This window comes from Carcharhinus amblyrhynchos, chromosome 15, assembly GCF_965287045.1.
Source record: "Carcharhinus amblyrhynchos chromosome 15, sCarAmb.v2.hapA, whole genome shotgun sequence".
Classification (NCBI taxonomy): domain Eukaryota; kingdom Metazoa; phylum Chordata; class Chondrichthyes; order Carcharhiniformes; family Carcharhinidae; genus Carcharhinus; species Carcharhinus amblyrhynchos.
The window spans coordinates 77,845,987-77,862,192 of NC_137338.1; the positions used below are offsets into that span (position 1 = coordinate 77,845,987).

General features: G+C 49.8%; 1 protein-coding gene across 1 annotated transcript; it reads right to left on the minus strand.

Moving 5' to 3' along the window:
* Positions 1-600: 600 nt before the first annotated feature.
* LOC145353028 (deoxyribonuclease gamma-like) lies at positions 601-14,486 on the minus strand. The gene is made up of 8 exons (XM_080203336.1): positions 14,352-14,486; positions 12,467-12,555; positions 9,487-9,573; positions 3,427-3,536; positions 2,725-2,837; positions 2,410-2,567; positions 814-910; positions 601-675 (listed from the first exon to the last, which is right to left on the minus strand). Exons 1-8 carry the CDS (start codon positions 14,484-14,486, stop codon positions 601-603), a joined length of 864 nt encoding a protein of 287 aa, XP_080059462.1.
* Positions 14,487-16,206: the final 1,720 nt, after the last annotated feature.

Sequence of the window (16,206 nt, forward strand, 5' to 3'; positions counted from 1 at the left end):
CAGTAGGGCAAGGGCAGTAGGAAATGAATTTGAAAAGGGAATCAGTGTTCCCGTGTCCTATTGTGGCTTTAGGTTTAACACAAGGTTAAATCCCTGCAGAGGCCATTTGACCCATTGACTCCGCACTGACTGACCAAGGACCATCGTTCCCACTCCCTGCCCTTTCTCCGTACCCCACACATTTAGACTGTTGGAGGAAACCCACGCAGACACGGGGAGAACAGCAAACTCCACACAGACAGTGACCCAAGGCAGGAATCGAACCTGGGTCCCCGAGGCAGCAATGCAAACCCACTGTATCTCAGACATTGAATAATACCTGCTTCGCTGCAAACCTAACTAAGCTTCACGTTATTGTGAGTACAGAATGTAATGTCACTGCGCGACTGCATCAGTTAATTCAGCAGTTAGTGAGAAATTAAGGAGCCCCCAAAAGACCGTAAAGTAGACCCCAAAAGTAAAAATTAAAAAAAACACAGCCCTCAAGAAAATCTCTCAGGCGAGGAAGGGAGATATTTTGACCCCGGTCACAAGCTCTTTACTGCAGTTGCGCTGACGAAGGTCAGAGTTCGCTGTGTGCAGTCCCAAACAGGGCAGAGGTCACAGTTCACTGTGGTAGGCCCTCTCCAGTTTGAGTTGCACCTCGACTGGATAATGGTCGCTCACCTGCAAAGCCTGTGGAGATTGGAAAGAAGAACACAAAGGATGTTAAAGAAAGAGAGATGGAGGTTAATTCCGGGAGGGGGGGAAGGAGGGGTGGAGCACTGTCCGTAAGTCCGAGTGTGGCTCGTCGGAAATATTCCTCATGCTCACCTCATCCTCTGTGAGTTTGAACTCCTCCTGGATGTTGAAGACCTTAGCAGATCCGGGCACGAGAGCTTTGGAAAACTTCTGCCCGTGCACAATTATCCTGCGGGCAAGAGGATAAGAAGGTTTTGATTTGATTTATTAATGTCACACGTATCGGGATACAGTGAAAAGTATTGTTTCTTGCGCGCTATGCAGTCAAAGCATACCATTCATAGAGAAGGAAAGGAGAGAGTGCAGAATATAGTGTTACAGTCATAGTTAGGGTGTAGAGAAAGATCAACTTAATGTGAGGTAGGTCCATTCAAGAGTCTGACAGCAGCAGGGAAGAAGCTGTTCTTGAGTCGGTTGGTACGTGACCTCAGACTTTTATATCTTTTCCCCAATGGAAGAAGGTGGAAGAGAGAACATCCGGGGTCCTTGATTATGCTGGCTGCTTTGCCGAGGCAGCGGGAAGTGTAGACAGAGTCAATGGATGGGAGTCTGGTTTGGACTGGGCTACATTCACAACCCTTTGTAGTTTATTGAGGTCTCAGGCAGAGCAGGAGCCCATACCAAGCTGTGATACAACCAGAAAGGATACTTTCACCGTGAACTTGAACACAAAATTCAGCAGTGAGAGAGGTTGAATCAAGTTATCTAATCACATTTGTCGCAACACCCAACTTTAGCATATCCCCAATTTCATTTCTCAGGATCATTCTACGCTTGGTCAAGAATTGCCTCGAAAGCGACATGTTGTCGATTCTTATCACTTTGCACTCACCAGGACAAACACAGGAATGTTAAATCTCTGACAATTGTGACAATGCTGTGCCTTTAAGACCCCCTCCCCCAGAAATCCCAGGGGAAACTGGAAAAGCTGCTGAGGGAGTATTGGCCAAATTCTTCTGTGTTTGATTGTGTGGACTGTTCACTGTTCTGTGTGCTGATAGTCAGGCCTGGAGTGCAGATGTCAGGCAGATGTTTAAAAAGCTTCTCTGAAGAAGATTCCTGTTTAGAGAAGCTGGAGTGTCATCTCTACATGTCCCCGAGGCACAAAACCCAACATAGGCAGTGGAGGGTTTTGAGGGTTGATTTAGATGAGGTAAGATGTGGGGGTGGGGGGAAATGGACCATAAACATCAGCATGGGCAGTTCCTACATTGTATTTCTACTGGACTCATACTGCACTACAGTAAACAGTCCACAGAGTCTGTTTAAACAGCACACTACAGCAAACAGTCCACAGAGTCTGTTTAAACAGCACACTCAGCAAACAGTCTACAGAGTCTATTTAAACAGCACACTGCAGCAAACAGTCTACAGAGTCTATTTAAACAGCACACTGCAGCAAACAGTCTACAGAGTCTATTTAAACAGCACACTGCAGCAAACAGTCTACAGTCTATTTAAACAGCACACTGCAGCAAACAGTCTACAGAATCTATTTAAACAGCACACTGCAACAAACAGTCTACAGAGTCTATTTAAACAGCACACTGCAGCAAACAGTCTATAGAATCTATTTAAACAGCGCACTGCAGCTGTCCACATAATGCTTGTTGAAAGTGGTACTGATGATGGTTCTGTCGGCTGTTACTCGCTCTAATATTTGGTTACCTGTCGTATGCACAGTCTGTGCTTGCCTTGGCTGTTGTGTCTTCGTTGTCTCCGATCAGCCAGTGGAAACCTGGCATTGTGCGCAGCCGGATAGTTTCCCAGTCCTTCGCTGACACGTACTTGCAGGCGGCGTTCAGGTCTCCCAGGATCATGATGTCCTGTGGAAAGTTTGGAGACAGAATCAAGTTGCTTACAGGCCCAACAGAATGAGGGCTCACTGCCCGGCTTGGGGACTCGGTACCCCTCCCATCATTGGGATGGGAGATCCCCCTGTATCTGTCTGCCTTCCTCTCTCTCCTCTCCCGCCACCCTTACCTCAATGTCCCATTTAGCTCTGACATCCAGGAACACATTGTACAGCTGGTCAATCTCATTCACTGCTTCTCCCGGAGCCGTGTGCAGTGGGATCAGCACAAAATCTTTTATAGCTGGAAGGACAAGGAGGAGGTGGGTGAACTGGGACTCAATGGAAATCACAAAACATATGTACAGAGTCTATTTAAACAGTACACTGCAGCAAACAGTCTACAGAGTCTATTTAAACAGCACACTGCAGCAAACAGTCTACAGAATCTATTTAAACAGCGCACTGCAGCAAACAGTCTACAGAGTCTATTTAAACTTGAGGCATTGAGCAGAAAGGCCAGCTAAACATTTATAAAACACTGGTGTTGCCCCAGTTGTCAGTCCAATTCCAGTGAGAGCCGGAGTGGAGAGGGCACAGGGAAATTGACGAGAATGATTCGGGGGTCGTGGGGGACCTCAGCTCTTCAGACAGATTGGGAGAAACTGGGACTGTTCACCCAGGAGAAGAGAAGGTGAGCCACACTTGTGGGGGCTAGCACAGAAGTGACGGGCTGAATGGCTTCCTTCTGCTTTGGGGTCATTCCCCAGTTTCCATGGCCATTCGACTCCGTGCCATTCCCTGTACAGTTGCGACTCCCTCTGTCCTTTTCCCTTTGCCAAGCTCTCAAAACAATTGACTAGTGTTGGTTTGAGTGCCTTCTGTTTCCTTACCTGTTCTGGGTGAGGAAAAGCGGACAATTAGCGGATTTCGGGCAAAGGTTTGTTGGCCTCCTCTCTTGTCTTTGTGCTGGTAACTGTCTGTAATCTTCACCATGTGTGCCCTGATGGAGAGAGAAAACAACTTGTGTTTGCCACGTCCTCCTTTCAAAACTTTCAATGTATCTAGGGCAACGATTTCCCTCCCACAACACTCCTTAGATTCCTCTAGACCTGTCAAAGTAGCAGCAAGAGGAGGCCATTTGCTCCCTCAACATCGCTCTGCCATTCTTTTTGTTTCATTCTCTCATATTGCTGGGTGAGGCCAGCTTTCGTGGTCCATCCCAAATTGCCCCCCTCAACTAAATGTTTTGCTTGTTCATTTCCGAGGGGCAGTTAAGAGTCAGCCACGTCACTGTGGAGGTTCTGGGTTGACATATAGGCCAGACCAGGTTAAGGATAGCAGATTTCCCATCCCCTAAAAAAGGGGGCATTAGTGAACCAGATGGGTTTTTAATGAAAATCGATGGTTGTTTGATGATACAGTGTCTTTAAGAAACGTTTTTTAATCTTGTTTTTCTGCTTCAAAACAGGCCCTAGCATTTTATTGGTGCCCTGCTGTCTATAACTGGTGTCCTTTATTGCTGCTGAGGCAGCATAATTATTATCAGGTTGATTTTAATCTGAACTAATGCAGAGTCCTCATGTTTTAATGGTCCTTTGGGGATTGCCAAGTGGAGCTTGGTTTGGGGATGACTGACAGATCAGGTGATATGCCTGGGAACTTTCTATTCTTCAGAGATGAGTCCAGTTTTAGATTTCTTTCTTAGAAGCTGAGTGGAAGAAGGCCGTGCCTCTCTGTCTCTCCAGAGGTGTGGACAGTTCTAGGCCTGAGGAGCCTCGGAGAATTGATCCAACAGTCAAAGGACTAATTCACAGCAGGTGTTGAAAAACTGAAAAGCCCAGCATCACGTGAGCATACTTGCTTTTTGTGCTAAGTCTGAAAAAGAGTGTGCATGTTTGTGGAATGGTGTTTAACTTGGAACAACAGGGATAGCTAGCTGTTAGGACAAAACGGTGTTAAGTTTTGTAATTGGTAAAAGTTAGGCTAATTCTTTTCATTTAACTGCGATCTTAAATAAACTTTGTTTAGTAAAAGCTCCCTAGTGGGTCACTGGAATCACACCTGGAGTGAAACGCCTCACAATCACCTTAATGCCAAAATCAAATGTAAATCTTAGGCTCTATGCTAACTTCATAAAGTTAGTTGATGGACTTTCTGGCCTTACTCTTAAAAGTCATTAGAATTTTAATTCCAGTTTCTTTTTAAATTGAATTCAAATTTCGCTATCTGCAGTGGTGGGATTTGAACCAGGGTCCCAGAGAATTACCCTGGGTCTCTGGATTACTGGTCCAGTGACAGTACCATTACGCCACCACATGCCCTAAATGCAATTATGGCTGATCTATTACCCTGATGACACTTACCCAGCATCCCTATCACTCGGATCTCTCAGCATCTGAAAATCTCTCCCTCTCCCCCCCAAATGGATCCCTTCCACAGGGATCGAGAATTCCAAAGATTAACAATCCTCCGAGTGAAGGAATTTATCTGCATCTCAGTCTAAAGTAGAAGGGCTTTGGGGCGGGTAACAGTCTCTCACCAGCAACCCGTGACAAACCCTATGAAATTTTTATACAGTTCAGCAAAGTCACCTTTCATCTGCCCTCAGAAGACACCTCGCCAAAGCTCACAGGAACAGAGTCTGTTTAAACTACAAGCTAACAAGGTTCTTTTAAATGGCAGACTATCAGTCTGCAGAGTCTATTTAAACAGCACACTGCAGCAAACAGTCTACAGAGTCTATTTAAACAGTGCACTGCAGCAAACAGTCTACAGAGTCTATTCAAACAGCACGCTACAGCAGTCTACAGAGTCTACTTAAACAGCACAATGCAGCAAACAGTCTACAGACTCTATTTAAACAGCGCACTACAGCAAACAGTTTACAAAGTCTATTTAAACAGCACACTGCAGCAAACAATCTACAGAGTCTATTTAAACAGCACACTGCAGCAGTCTACAGAGTCTATTTAAACAGTACACTGCAGCAAACAGTCTACAGAGTCTATTTAAACAGCACACTGCAGCAAACAGTCTACAGAGTCTATTTAAACAGCGCACTGCAGCAAACAGTCTACAGAGTCTATTTAAACAGCGCACTGCAGCAAACAGTCTACAGAGTCTATTTAAATAGCACACTGCAGCAAACAGTCTACAGAATCTACTTAAACTGCGCACTACAGCAAATAGTCTACAGAGTCTATTTAAAGAGCACGCTGCAGCAAACAGTCTACAGAATCTATTTAAACTGCGCACTATAGCAAACAGTCTACAGAATCTATTTAAACAGCACACTGCAACAAACAGTCTACAGTCTATTTAAACAGCACACTGCAGCAAACAGTCTACAGAGTCTATTTAAACAGCACACTGCAGCAAACAGTCTACAGAGTCTATTTAAACAGCACACTGCAGCAAACAGTCTACAGAGTCTATTTAAACAGCGCACTGCAGCAAACAGTCTACAGAGTCTATTTAAACAGTACACTGCAACAAACAGTCTACAGAGTCTATTTAAACAGTACACTGCAGCAAACAGTCTACAGAGTCTATTTAAACAGCACACTGCAGCAAACAGTCTACAGAGTCTATTTAAACAGCACACTGCAGCAAACAGTCTATAGAATCTATTTAAACTGCGCACTACAGCAAATAGTCTACAGAGTCTATTTAAACAGCACACTGCAGCAAACAGTGTACAGAATCTATTTAAACTGCGCACTACAGCAAACAGTCTACAGAATCTATTTAAACAGCACACTGCAGCAAACAGTCTACAGTCTATTTAAACAGCGCACTGCAGCAAACAGTCTACAGAGTCTATTTAAACAGCACACTGCAGCAAACAGTCTACAGAATCTATTTAAACAGCGCACTGCAGCAAACAGTCTACAGTTTATTTAAACAGCACACTGCAGCAAACAGTCTACAGTCTATTTAAACAGCACACTGCAGCAAACAGTGTACAGAATCTATTTAAACTGCGCACTACAGCAAACAGTCTACAGTCTATTTAAACAGCGCACTGCAGCAAACAGTCTACAGTCTATTTAAACAGCACACTGCAGCAAACAGTCTACAGAGTCTATTTAAACAGCGCACTGCAGCAAACAGTCTACAGTCTATTTAAACAGCACACTGCAGCAAACAGTGTACAGAATCTATTTAAACTGCGCACTACAGCAAACAGTCTACAGTCTATTTAAACAGCGCACTGCAGCAAACAGTCTACAGTCTATTTAAACAGCACACTGCAGCAAACAGTCTACAGAGTCTATTTAAACAGCACACTGCAGCAAACAGTCTACAGTCTATTTAAACAGCACACTGCAGCAAACAGTCTACAGAGTCTATTTAAACAGCTCACTGCAGCAAACAGTCTACAGTCTATTTAAACAGCGCACTGCAGCAAACAGTCTACAGAATCTATTTAAACAGCACACTGCAGCAAACAGTCTACAGAGTCTATTTAAACAGCACACTGCAGCAAACAGTCTACAGTCTATTTAAACAGCGCACTGCAGCAAACAGTCTACAGAGTCTATTTAAACAGCACACTGCAGCAAACAGTCTACAGTCTATTTAAACAGCGCACTGCAGCAAACAGTCTACAGTCTATTTAAACAGCACACTGCAGCAAACAGTCTACAGAGTCTATTTAAACAGCGCACTGCAGCAAACAGTCTACAGAGTCTATTTAAACAGCACACTGCAGCAAACAGTCTACAGAATCTATTTAAACAGCGCACTGCAGCAAACAGTCTACAGTTTATTTAAACAGCACACTGCAGCAAACAGTCTACAGTCTATTTAAACAGCACACTGCAGCAAACAGTCTACAGAATCTATTTAAACAGCACACTGCACAAACAGTCTACAGAGTCTATTTAAACAGCACACTGCACAAACAGTCTACAGTCTATTTAAACAGCACACTACAGCAAACAGTCTACAGTCTATTTAAACAGCACACTGCAGCAAACAGTCTACAGAGTCTATTTAAACAGCGCACTGCAGCAAACAGTCTACAGAATCTATTTAAACAACACACTGCAGCAAACAGTCTACAGAGTCTATTTAAACAGCGCACTGCAGCAAACAGTCTACAGAGTCTATTTAAACAGCGCACTATTTAAACAGGGGACTGTATCAAATTGTCGGCGAATGTTTCCTCATGGGCCAACCCATCCCAGCAGTCAGTCCGATGAACCCTCACTGCGGCCACTCTGGGGCAAGTATGTCCTTCCATGGGTAAAAAGACCAAGGTAGTACCTTAGGTGCAGTTTATCTTATACGTCTCAATGAGATCTCCCCTCATTCTTCTAAACTCCAACGAGTACAAGCCTAGTTTATTCAGCCTCTCCTCATAGCTCAACCCCCTCAACTCCGGTATCAGCCTAGTAAACCTCCTCTGCACTCCCTCCAAGGCCAAAATATCCTTGCGTAAGTGCGGCGACCAAAACTGCACACAGTACTCCAGCTGCGGCCTCACCAATGCCCTATACAGCTGCAGCAAGACCTCCCTACTTTTATATTCAATCCCCCTCGCTATGAAGGCCAGCATCCCATTCGCCTTCCTGACCACCTGCTGCACCTGCAAGCTGGGTTTTTGCGACTCATGCACAAGGACCCCGAGGTCCCTCTGCACCGTCGCCTGCTGCAGCTTTTCGCCTCGTAAGTAATAGTCCTTCCTACCATTCTTCCTACCAAAGTGGACCACCTCACACTTGCCAACATTAAATTCCATTTGCCATTTCCTGGCCCATTTGCCCAGCCTATCTAGATCCTTCTGCAGACTCTCCACACCCTCCGCACAATTTGCCTTTCCCCCAATCTTGGTGTCATCAGCAAATTTCGACACCCTACACTCGGTTCCCTCCTCCAGATCATCTATATAAATGGTAAAAAGCTGAGGCCCCAGCACCGACCCCTGGGGCACTCCACTAGTCACCAACCGCCAATCCGAAAATGGGATGGATAGGATAGAGGTGCAGAGACTCTTCCTGCTCAGAAAGGACAGTAGGACTAGGGGGCACAGCCTCAAGATAAAGGGGGGGGCGGTTTAGAACGGAGTTGAGGAGGAACTTCTTCACTCAAAGGGTGGTGAATCTCTGGAATTCTCTGCCCGTTGAAGTGGTGGAGGCTGCCTCGCTAAATATTTTTAAGACGCGGGTTGATGGGTTTTTGATAAGTGAGGGGATTAAGGGTTATGGGGAGAGGGCGGGAATGTGGAACTGAGCCACGACAGATCAGCCATGATCTTATTGAATGGCGGGGCAGGCTCGAAGGGCTAGATGGCCTACTCCTGCTCCTATTTCTTATGTTCTTATGTTCACACTAAAGCCTTCAACAATTGCCGATTCCTGGGATGAAGGGGGGAGGGTTTGTCTTATGGGGAAAAGGTTGAGCAGGTCGGGACCTGAACCCATTGGAGTTTAGAAGAATGAGAGGGGATCTTATTGAAACATCTCAGATTCTGACGGGGGGGGGTGGATTTGACAGGGTGGATTCTCACAGAATGTTCCCCCCTGCTCATGGGGGGGTATCTAGAACGGGGGAGGGGGCACAGTTTGAGAATGAGAGGGTCTCCCATTGAGGACGGTGTTAAGGAGAATTTTCTTCTCAGAGGGTGGTCAGTCTGTGGAACTCCTCCGCACCCCCCCCCCCACCCCCACCCCCACCCCCACCTGCCCCCAGACAGGAGTGGGGGCTGTGACTCATTGAATATATTCAAGGGGGAGTTACACAGATTTCTGATTGACAAGGGGGGGGTGGGGGGGATGGTTATGGTGGGTGTGGAACAGATAGGAGAGTGGAGTTGAGGCCACAGTCACATCTTACTGAATGGGGTAGCAGACGCAAGGGGCTGAGTGGCCCCATTCCTGCTCCTGGGTCTTACAGAGCTCCCTGCAGTGTGTCCAGTCCTGGTGCCGCGCACTGTGCTGAGTTACCTGTATAAGAAGACGTATTGCTCCTTGTAGCTGGTCTCTCCAAGCCTCTTGCTGGCGACATACGTGTACGGGTGTTCCCATTCATAACTGGAGAAACAGCAAGGGGGAGTGGGGCTCTGTTAGACTTGGCTGATTACCCAGGGTGGGGCTCAGATTTGATGGATCTCCTGCCCTGATGAATTTGGGGACCCTCCCCACACCCCAACATCCTCATCTCACACCCGCCTCTCCCCCCAACACACCCCCCACATTCCCCCTCTCCCCTAACCCTAACCCCCACACCCCCCTCTCCCCCCACACCCCCCCTCCCCCCAACACACCCCCCTCTCCCCCCACACCCCCCCTCCCCCCAACACACCCCCCTCTCCCCCCCAACATCCCCCCACACCCCCCTCTCCCCCCAACACCCCCCCCACATTCCCCCTCTCCCCTAACCCCCACACCCCCCACACCCCCCCACACCCCCCTCTCCCCCCAACACACCCCCCACATTCCCCCTCTCCCCTAACCCTAACCCCCCCACCCCCCTCTCCCCCAACACACCCCCCACATTCCCCCCAACACACCCCCCACATTCCCCCTCTCCCCTAACCCTAACCCCCACACCCCCCTCTCCCCCCAACACACCCCCCTCTCCCCCCCAACATCCCCCCACACCCCCCTCCCCCCCCAACATCCCCCCACACCCCCCTCTCCCCCCAACAACCCCCTCCCCCAACATCCCCCCTCCCTCAAATTCCACCCCCCCCCCCATTGCAGGAACTCTGAAGCTCACTCCAGGTGGGCAGAGTGAGACATGAAGACGAAGCAACAAGGAACAACTCACAAACACTGGGCTTTCCCAAGCTTCAACTATCAAAGGAATTTTAACCCCCCCCCCAACCCCTCCCATCCCCGAGCACAGGAGGAGAGATTAGTGACAGGCAACAAAACGCTCGGTCAGAGAGGACGGCTTTAATGAGGAGACAGAGAGAGCTGGAGAGGTTTAGGGAGGGAATTCCTGAGCTCAGGGCCCCTCCAGGCAGCTGAAGACACGGCCGCCAATGGCAGAACGATGGGAATCGGGGGATGCTCGAGAGGCCGGAATTGGTGGAGCTCAGAGATCTCAGAGGGTTGTAGAAGTTACAGAGATAGGGAGGGGTGTAGGGGCTGGAGGGGGTTACGGAGATAGGGAGGGTTGTAGGGGCTGGAGGAGGTTACAGAGATAGGGAGGGTTGTAGGGGCTGGAGGAGGTTACAGAGATAGGGAGGGTTGTAGGGGCTGGAGGAGGTTACAGAGATAGGGAGGGTTGTAGGGGCTGGAGGAGGTTACAGAGATAGGGAGGGTTGTAGGGGCTGGAGGAGGTTACAGAGATAGGGAGGGGTGTAGGGGCTGGAGGAGGTTACAGAGATAGGGAGGGGTGTAGGGGCTGGAGGAGGTTACAGAGATAGGGAGGGTTGTAGGGGCTGGAGGAGGTTACAGAGATAGGGAGGGGTGTAGGGGCTGGAGGAGGTTACAGAGATAGGGAGGGGTGTAGGGGCTGGAGGAGGCTACAGAGATAGGGAGGGTTGTAGGGGCTGCAGGAGGTTACAGAGAACCATAGAACCATAGAAAATTACAGCTCAGAAACAGGCCTTTTGGCCCTTCTTGTCAGTGCCAAACCATTTTTTGTCTAGTCCCACTGACCTGCACTTGGACCATATCCCTCCGCACCCCTCTCATCCATGAACCCGTCCAAGTTTTTCTTAAATGTTAAAAGTGACCCCGCATTTATCCGGCAGCTCATTCTACACTCCCACCATTCTGCGTGAAGAAGCCCCCGCTAATATTTCCTTTAAACTTTTCCCCTTTCACCCTTAACCCATGCCCTCTGGTTTTTTTTCTCCCCCTAGCCTCAGTGGAAAAAGCCTGCTTGCATTCACTCTATCTATACCCATCAAAATCTTATACACCTCTATCAAATCTCCCCTCATTCTTCTACGCTCCAGGGAATAAAGTCCTAACCTATTCAGTCTCTCTCCGTAATTCGGCTTCTCAAGTCCCGGCAACATCCTCGTGAACCTTCTCTGCACTCTTTCAACCTTATTTACATCCTTCCTGTAACTAGGTGACCAAAACTACACGATACACTAAATTTGGCCTCACCAATGCCTTATACAACCTTACCATAACACTCCAACTTTTATACTCGATACTCCGATTTATAAAGGCCAATGTACCAAAAGCACTCTTTATGACCCTATCCACCTGTGACGTCACTCTTAGGGAATTCTGAACCTGTATTCCCAGATCCCTTTGTTCAACTGCACTGTTCAGAGTCCTACCATTTGCCCTGTACGTTCTACTTTGGCTTGACCTTCCAAAGTGCATTATCTCACACTTGTCTGCGTTAAATTCCATTTGCCAATTTTCAGCCCAATGGCAAATGGCCAGAGGTCCAAATCCCTCTACAAGCTTTGAAAACCTTCCTCACTGTCCACTCCACCTCCAATCTTTGTATCATCAGCAAATTTGCTGATCCAATTTACCACATTATCATCCAGATCATTGATATAGATGACAGCAATGGACCCAACACCGATCCCTGCGGCACACCCCTCGTCACAGGCCTCCACTCAGAGAAGCAATCCTCCACAACAACTCTCTGGCTTCTTCCATTGAGCCAGTGTCTAATCCAATTTACTACCTCCCCAAGTATACCTAGCGACTGAACCTTCCTAACTCCACCCATGAGGGACATTATCAAAGGCCTTGCTAAAATCCAGGTAGACAACATCCACCGCCTTCCCTTCATCCACTTTCCTGGTAACCTCCTCGAAAAACTCTAATAGATTGGTCAAACATGACCTAACACGCACATGCGGGCCTAGCCCTCGTAGACAGGCCTCCCTCGACTGGATGCCCATGCCCCGGGGCTTCAGGCCATTCCCTGCAAGCAGCCACAGGACCCACTCAACACAAAGCCTGGGGGGTGGGGAGAGGTTCTGGCAATGACCCTCACCTGTTCAGGGCTCGGAGTAACTTGTCAACCACTTCCCCAGACGAATCGCGGACCTCCATGAGCAAGCAGATGTCACATCGCGTCACAACCTACAACGCAGGCAGGAAGCTGAGATTATTCTCGTGAGGGGGTTGAGGGTGGGGGTCGTCTGTGGAAGCCGGGGATTTACCCCGTAGATGGAGGCAAAGGGAGCGAGGGCGTCCATAGGTCAGGTGACCCCGCCTGGGTGCGTAGGCCTCAAACCAGGGCGGCATCTGGGCCAACCACCTCGGTGCAGGTTCCCTTCTAGGGGGGAAGGGAAGATTAGACAAGTGCGGGAGGGAGGGGAGGGCCACAGGAGGGAACGCTCCCTAGTCCACACCGCGAGAGGAGGAGAGTGGGGGGGAGGGTACATCACAGGGCAGCCGCTGGGGGGGGGCATAAAGGGGTAACCCTCAGGCACATCGAGGGGAAGGACTGTGCGAGGAAGGAGGCTAACACAGTCGAGGGACCACATCCCTCTATTGTATACTGCACACCCCCACCCACAGTCCTAGAGACAGACCACTCTGCCCCTCTATTGTGTACTGCCCCCCTCACACACAGCCCGAGACAGGCCATTCTGCCCCTCTATTGTGTACTGCCCCCCTCACACACAGCCCCAGAGACAGGCCATTCTGCCCCTCTATTGTGTATTGCCACCCCCACACCTGCAGCCCCAGAGACTGACCATACTGTGCCTCAACTGTGTACTGCCACCCCACCCTTACAGTCCCACACACAGGCCATTCTGTCCCTCTACTCTGTGCTGGCCCCCACCCTTGCAGCCCCAGAGGCAGGCCATTTGGCCCCTCTGCTGCGTGCTGGCCCCCACTACTTAACTACATCTCCGTCCTCCTCATTTTTTTTCTCCCTAATGCGGTTATCCAGCTTCCCTCGCCCACCGACCTGCTTTAACACATCAACACTATTCACTTCAACCAAACAATCCCCCCCTTCACCCCCCAACCCAAAAACAGGAAGATAATTTCATTATCTTTTACCCCCTCGGGATCCTAAAGTTTACTTATTAGTGTTGCAAGAAGGCTTACATTAACACTGCAATGCAGTTACTGTGAAAATCCCCGAGTCGCCTCACTCTGATGCCTGTGTGGCTACACTGAGGGGGAATTTAGCACGGCCAATGTTGCAACGTGTGGTCATCGCAACAATGTAAAAAATTAGTTAAACATTTCTTCCCTCAGCACTGACCCTCCCACAGTGCGGCGCTCCCTCAGCACTGACCCTCCCACAGTGCGGCGCTCCCTCGGCACTGACCCTCCGTCAGTGCGGCACTCCCTCAGCACTGACCCTCCCGCAGTGCGGTGCTCCCTCAGCACTGACCCTCCCACAGTGCGGCGCTCCCTCGGCACCGACCCTCCCACAGTGCGGCGCTCCCTCGGCACCGACCCCCCCACAGTGCGGCGCTCCCTCGGCACTGACCCTCCGTCAGTGCGGCGCTCCCTCAGCACTGACCCTCCCGCAGTGCGGTGCTCCCTCAGCACTGACCCTCCCACAGTGCGGCGCTCCCTCGGCACTGGCCCTCCCACAGTGCGGCGCTCCCTCGGCACTGGCCCTCCCACAGTGCGGCGCTCCCTCGGCACTGACCCTCCCACAGTGCGGCGCTCCCTCGGCACTGGCCCTCCCACAGTGCGGCGCTCCCTCTGCACTGACCCTCCCACAGTGCGGCGCTCCCTCTGCACTGACCCTCCCACAGTGCGGCGCTCCCTCAGCACTGACCCTCCCACAGTGCGGCGCTCCCTCAGCACTGACCCTCCCACAGTGCGGCGCTCCCTCAGCACTGACCCTCCCACAGTGCGGCGCTCCCTCAGCACTGACCCTCCCACAGTGCGGCGCTCCCACATACCTTAGTGATAATTTTCATGATGTTTGGCTTGGCTGCTTTGGACTTTCCAAAGGACTGGACGTTGAAGGAGCAAATACGGACAGCAAGTGAGCAGCGATAGAACACCAGGGCGCACAGCAGAAGAAACCATCTCATGTCTGGAGCTGTGAGTAAAAGGGGTGGACAGAGAGAGAGAGAGAGTCACAGAGGGAGAAAGACAGAGACACAGAGAGAGAGAGAGAGAGAAGAGACACAGAGAGAGAGAGGGAGAGAGGGACAGAGACAGAGGGAGAGAGACAGAGAGGGAAACAGAGAAAGAGACACAGAGAGAGAGACAGAGACACAGAGATAGAGGGAGAGAGACAGAGGGAGACAGAAATTGAATGAATGAGAGAGAGAGGATGATGTGAGTGAACTGCCACTTCTCCTTGTTTGCCCCCTTCATGTAATGCCCCTTCATGAAGAGGGAGTAATGCCCCCTCCAATAGCAGGGGCACCCGTGCTGGTTGCAGAGCTCAGCTGTCCTCCAATCTAAGTGGGGTAGGATGTGCTATTTGGCAACAGAAGGCATCGCTGCCAGGTCTCACTCTCGGGCTGTGCCACCTGAACCTGTCACGGAGGTCAGGCCATTGACTGAAACTGATAAGCCCCCCGCCGTCTCCCTCCAATCGCCACAACCCTCACCCACCACCCCCCCCATCCCAGAGATCCCCGAGATTCCTCCCACCGCCCCCAAGGACACGCACCCGTCATCCCACATTCACCAACCTGCAGGATCGAGAGGGCTGGACCTGACCCGTGAAGGTGATGGCGCCGTTAGCACAGACTGAGAGCCAGCTGGTGGTCACGAAGACTCCTGCCCGAATCAGGGGGTGGGGGTCTACGCTGAGCTGTGAGGGGGCCACCACCGAGCAGGAGGATGTTATGTAGTCTTGTCCGTCATACAACCAGCAACTGCTGACTCCATGCACTGTCAGCAATGGTGAACTCCAGAACTGGCTTTGTCTGTCTGTGTGTCAATCACTGATAAACCCGTTAGAAAATTGTGACACTGCACGATTACCCCACATGTCTGCTCGGCCTAGATAACCATAAACTACCTCTACCATATTGCCCACACACCCCAGATGTGGAGCTAAATCCAGGACCGATACTCCTGGGAGTCTTTAATGGGGGACAGCGTAGAGGGAGCTTTACTCTGTATCTAACCCCGTGCTGTACCTGTCCTGGGAGTGTTTGATGGGGGACAGCGTAGAGGGAGCTTTACTCTGTATCTAACCCCGTGCTGTACCTGTCCTGGGAGTGTTTGATGGGGGACAGTGTAGAGGGAGCTTTACTCTGTATCTAACCCCGTGCTGTACCTGTCCTGGGAGTGTTTGATGGGGGACAGTGTAGAGGGAGCTTTACTCTGTGTCTAACCCCGTGCTGTACTGTCCCAGGAGTGTTTAATGGGAATAGGTTAGATATGATTCAATTTATTGTAACATGTATGAACATAGTGAAAAGTATTGTTTCTAGCACCCTATACAAAGAAAGCATACCATTCACAGAGGAGGGGGCAGAATATCGTTACAGTCATAGCAGAGTGTAGAGAAAGATCAACTTAATGCGAGGCAGGTCCATTCAAAACTCTGACAGCAGCAGGGAAGAAGCTGTTCTTGAGTCGGTTGATACATATCCTCAGACTTTTGTATCTTTTTCCTGAAGGAAGAAGGTGTAAGGGAGAATGTCCGGGGTGCATGGGGGTCCTTAATTATGCCGGCTGCTTTGCTGAGGCAGCAGGAAGTGTCGACAGAGTCAACGGATGGGAGGCTGGTTTGCGTGATGGATTAGGCTACATGCACAGTCTTTAGTTCTTTGCGATCTTGGTTCGAGC

Excerpts from the sequence above, each read along its gene's own strand:
- LOC145353028 (XM_080203336.1), bottom strand. The coding sequence starts at position 14,486 with ATGAGATGGTTTCTTCTGCTGTGCGCCCTGGTGTTCTATCGCTGCTCA. Across the intron at positions 2,838-3,426 it reads CTTTTCCTCACCCAGAACAG|CTATAAAAGATTTTGTGCTG; the intron begins GTAAGGAAACAG and ends TTGTCCTTCCAG. Across the intron at positions 911-2,409 it reads ACAGACTGTGCATACGACAG|GATAATTGTGCACGGGCAGA; the intron begins GTAACCAAATAT and ends TCTTGCCCGCAG.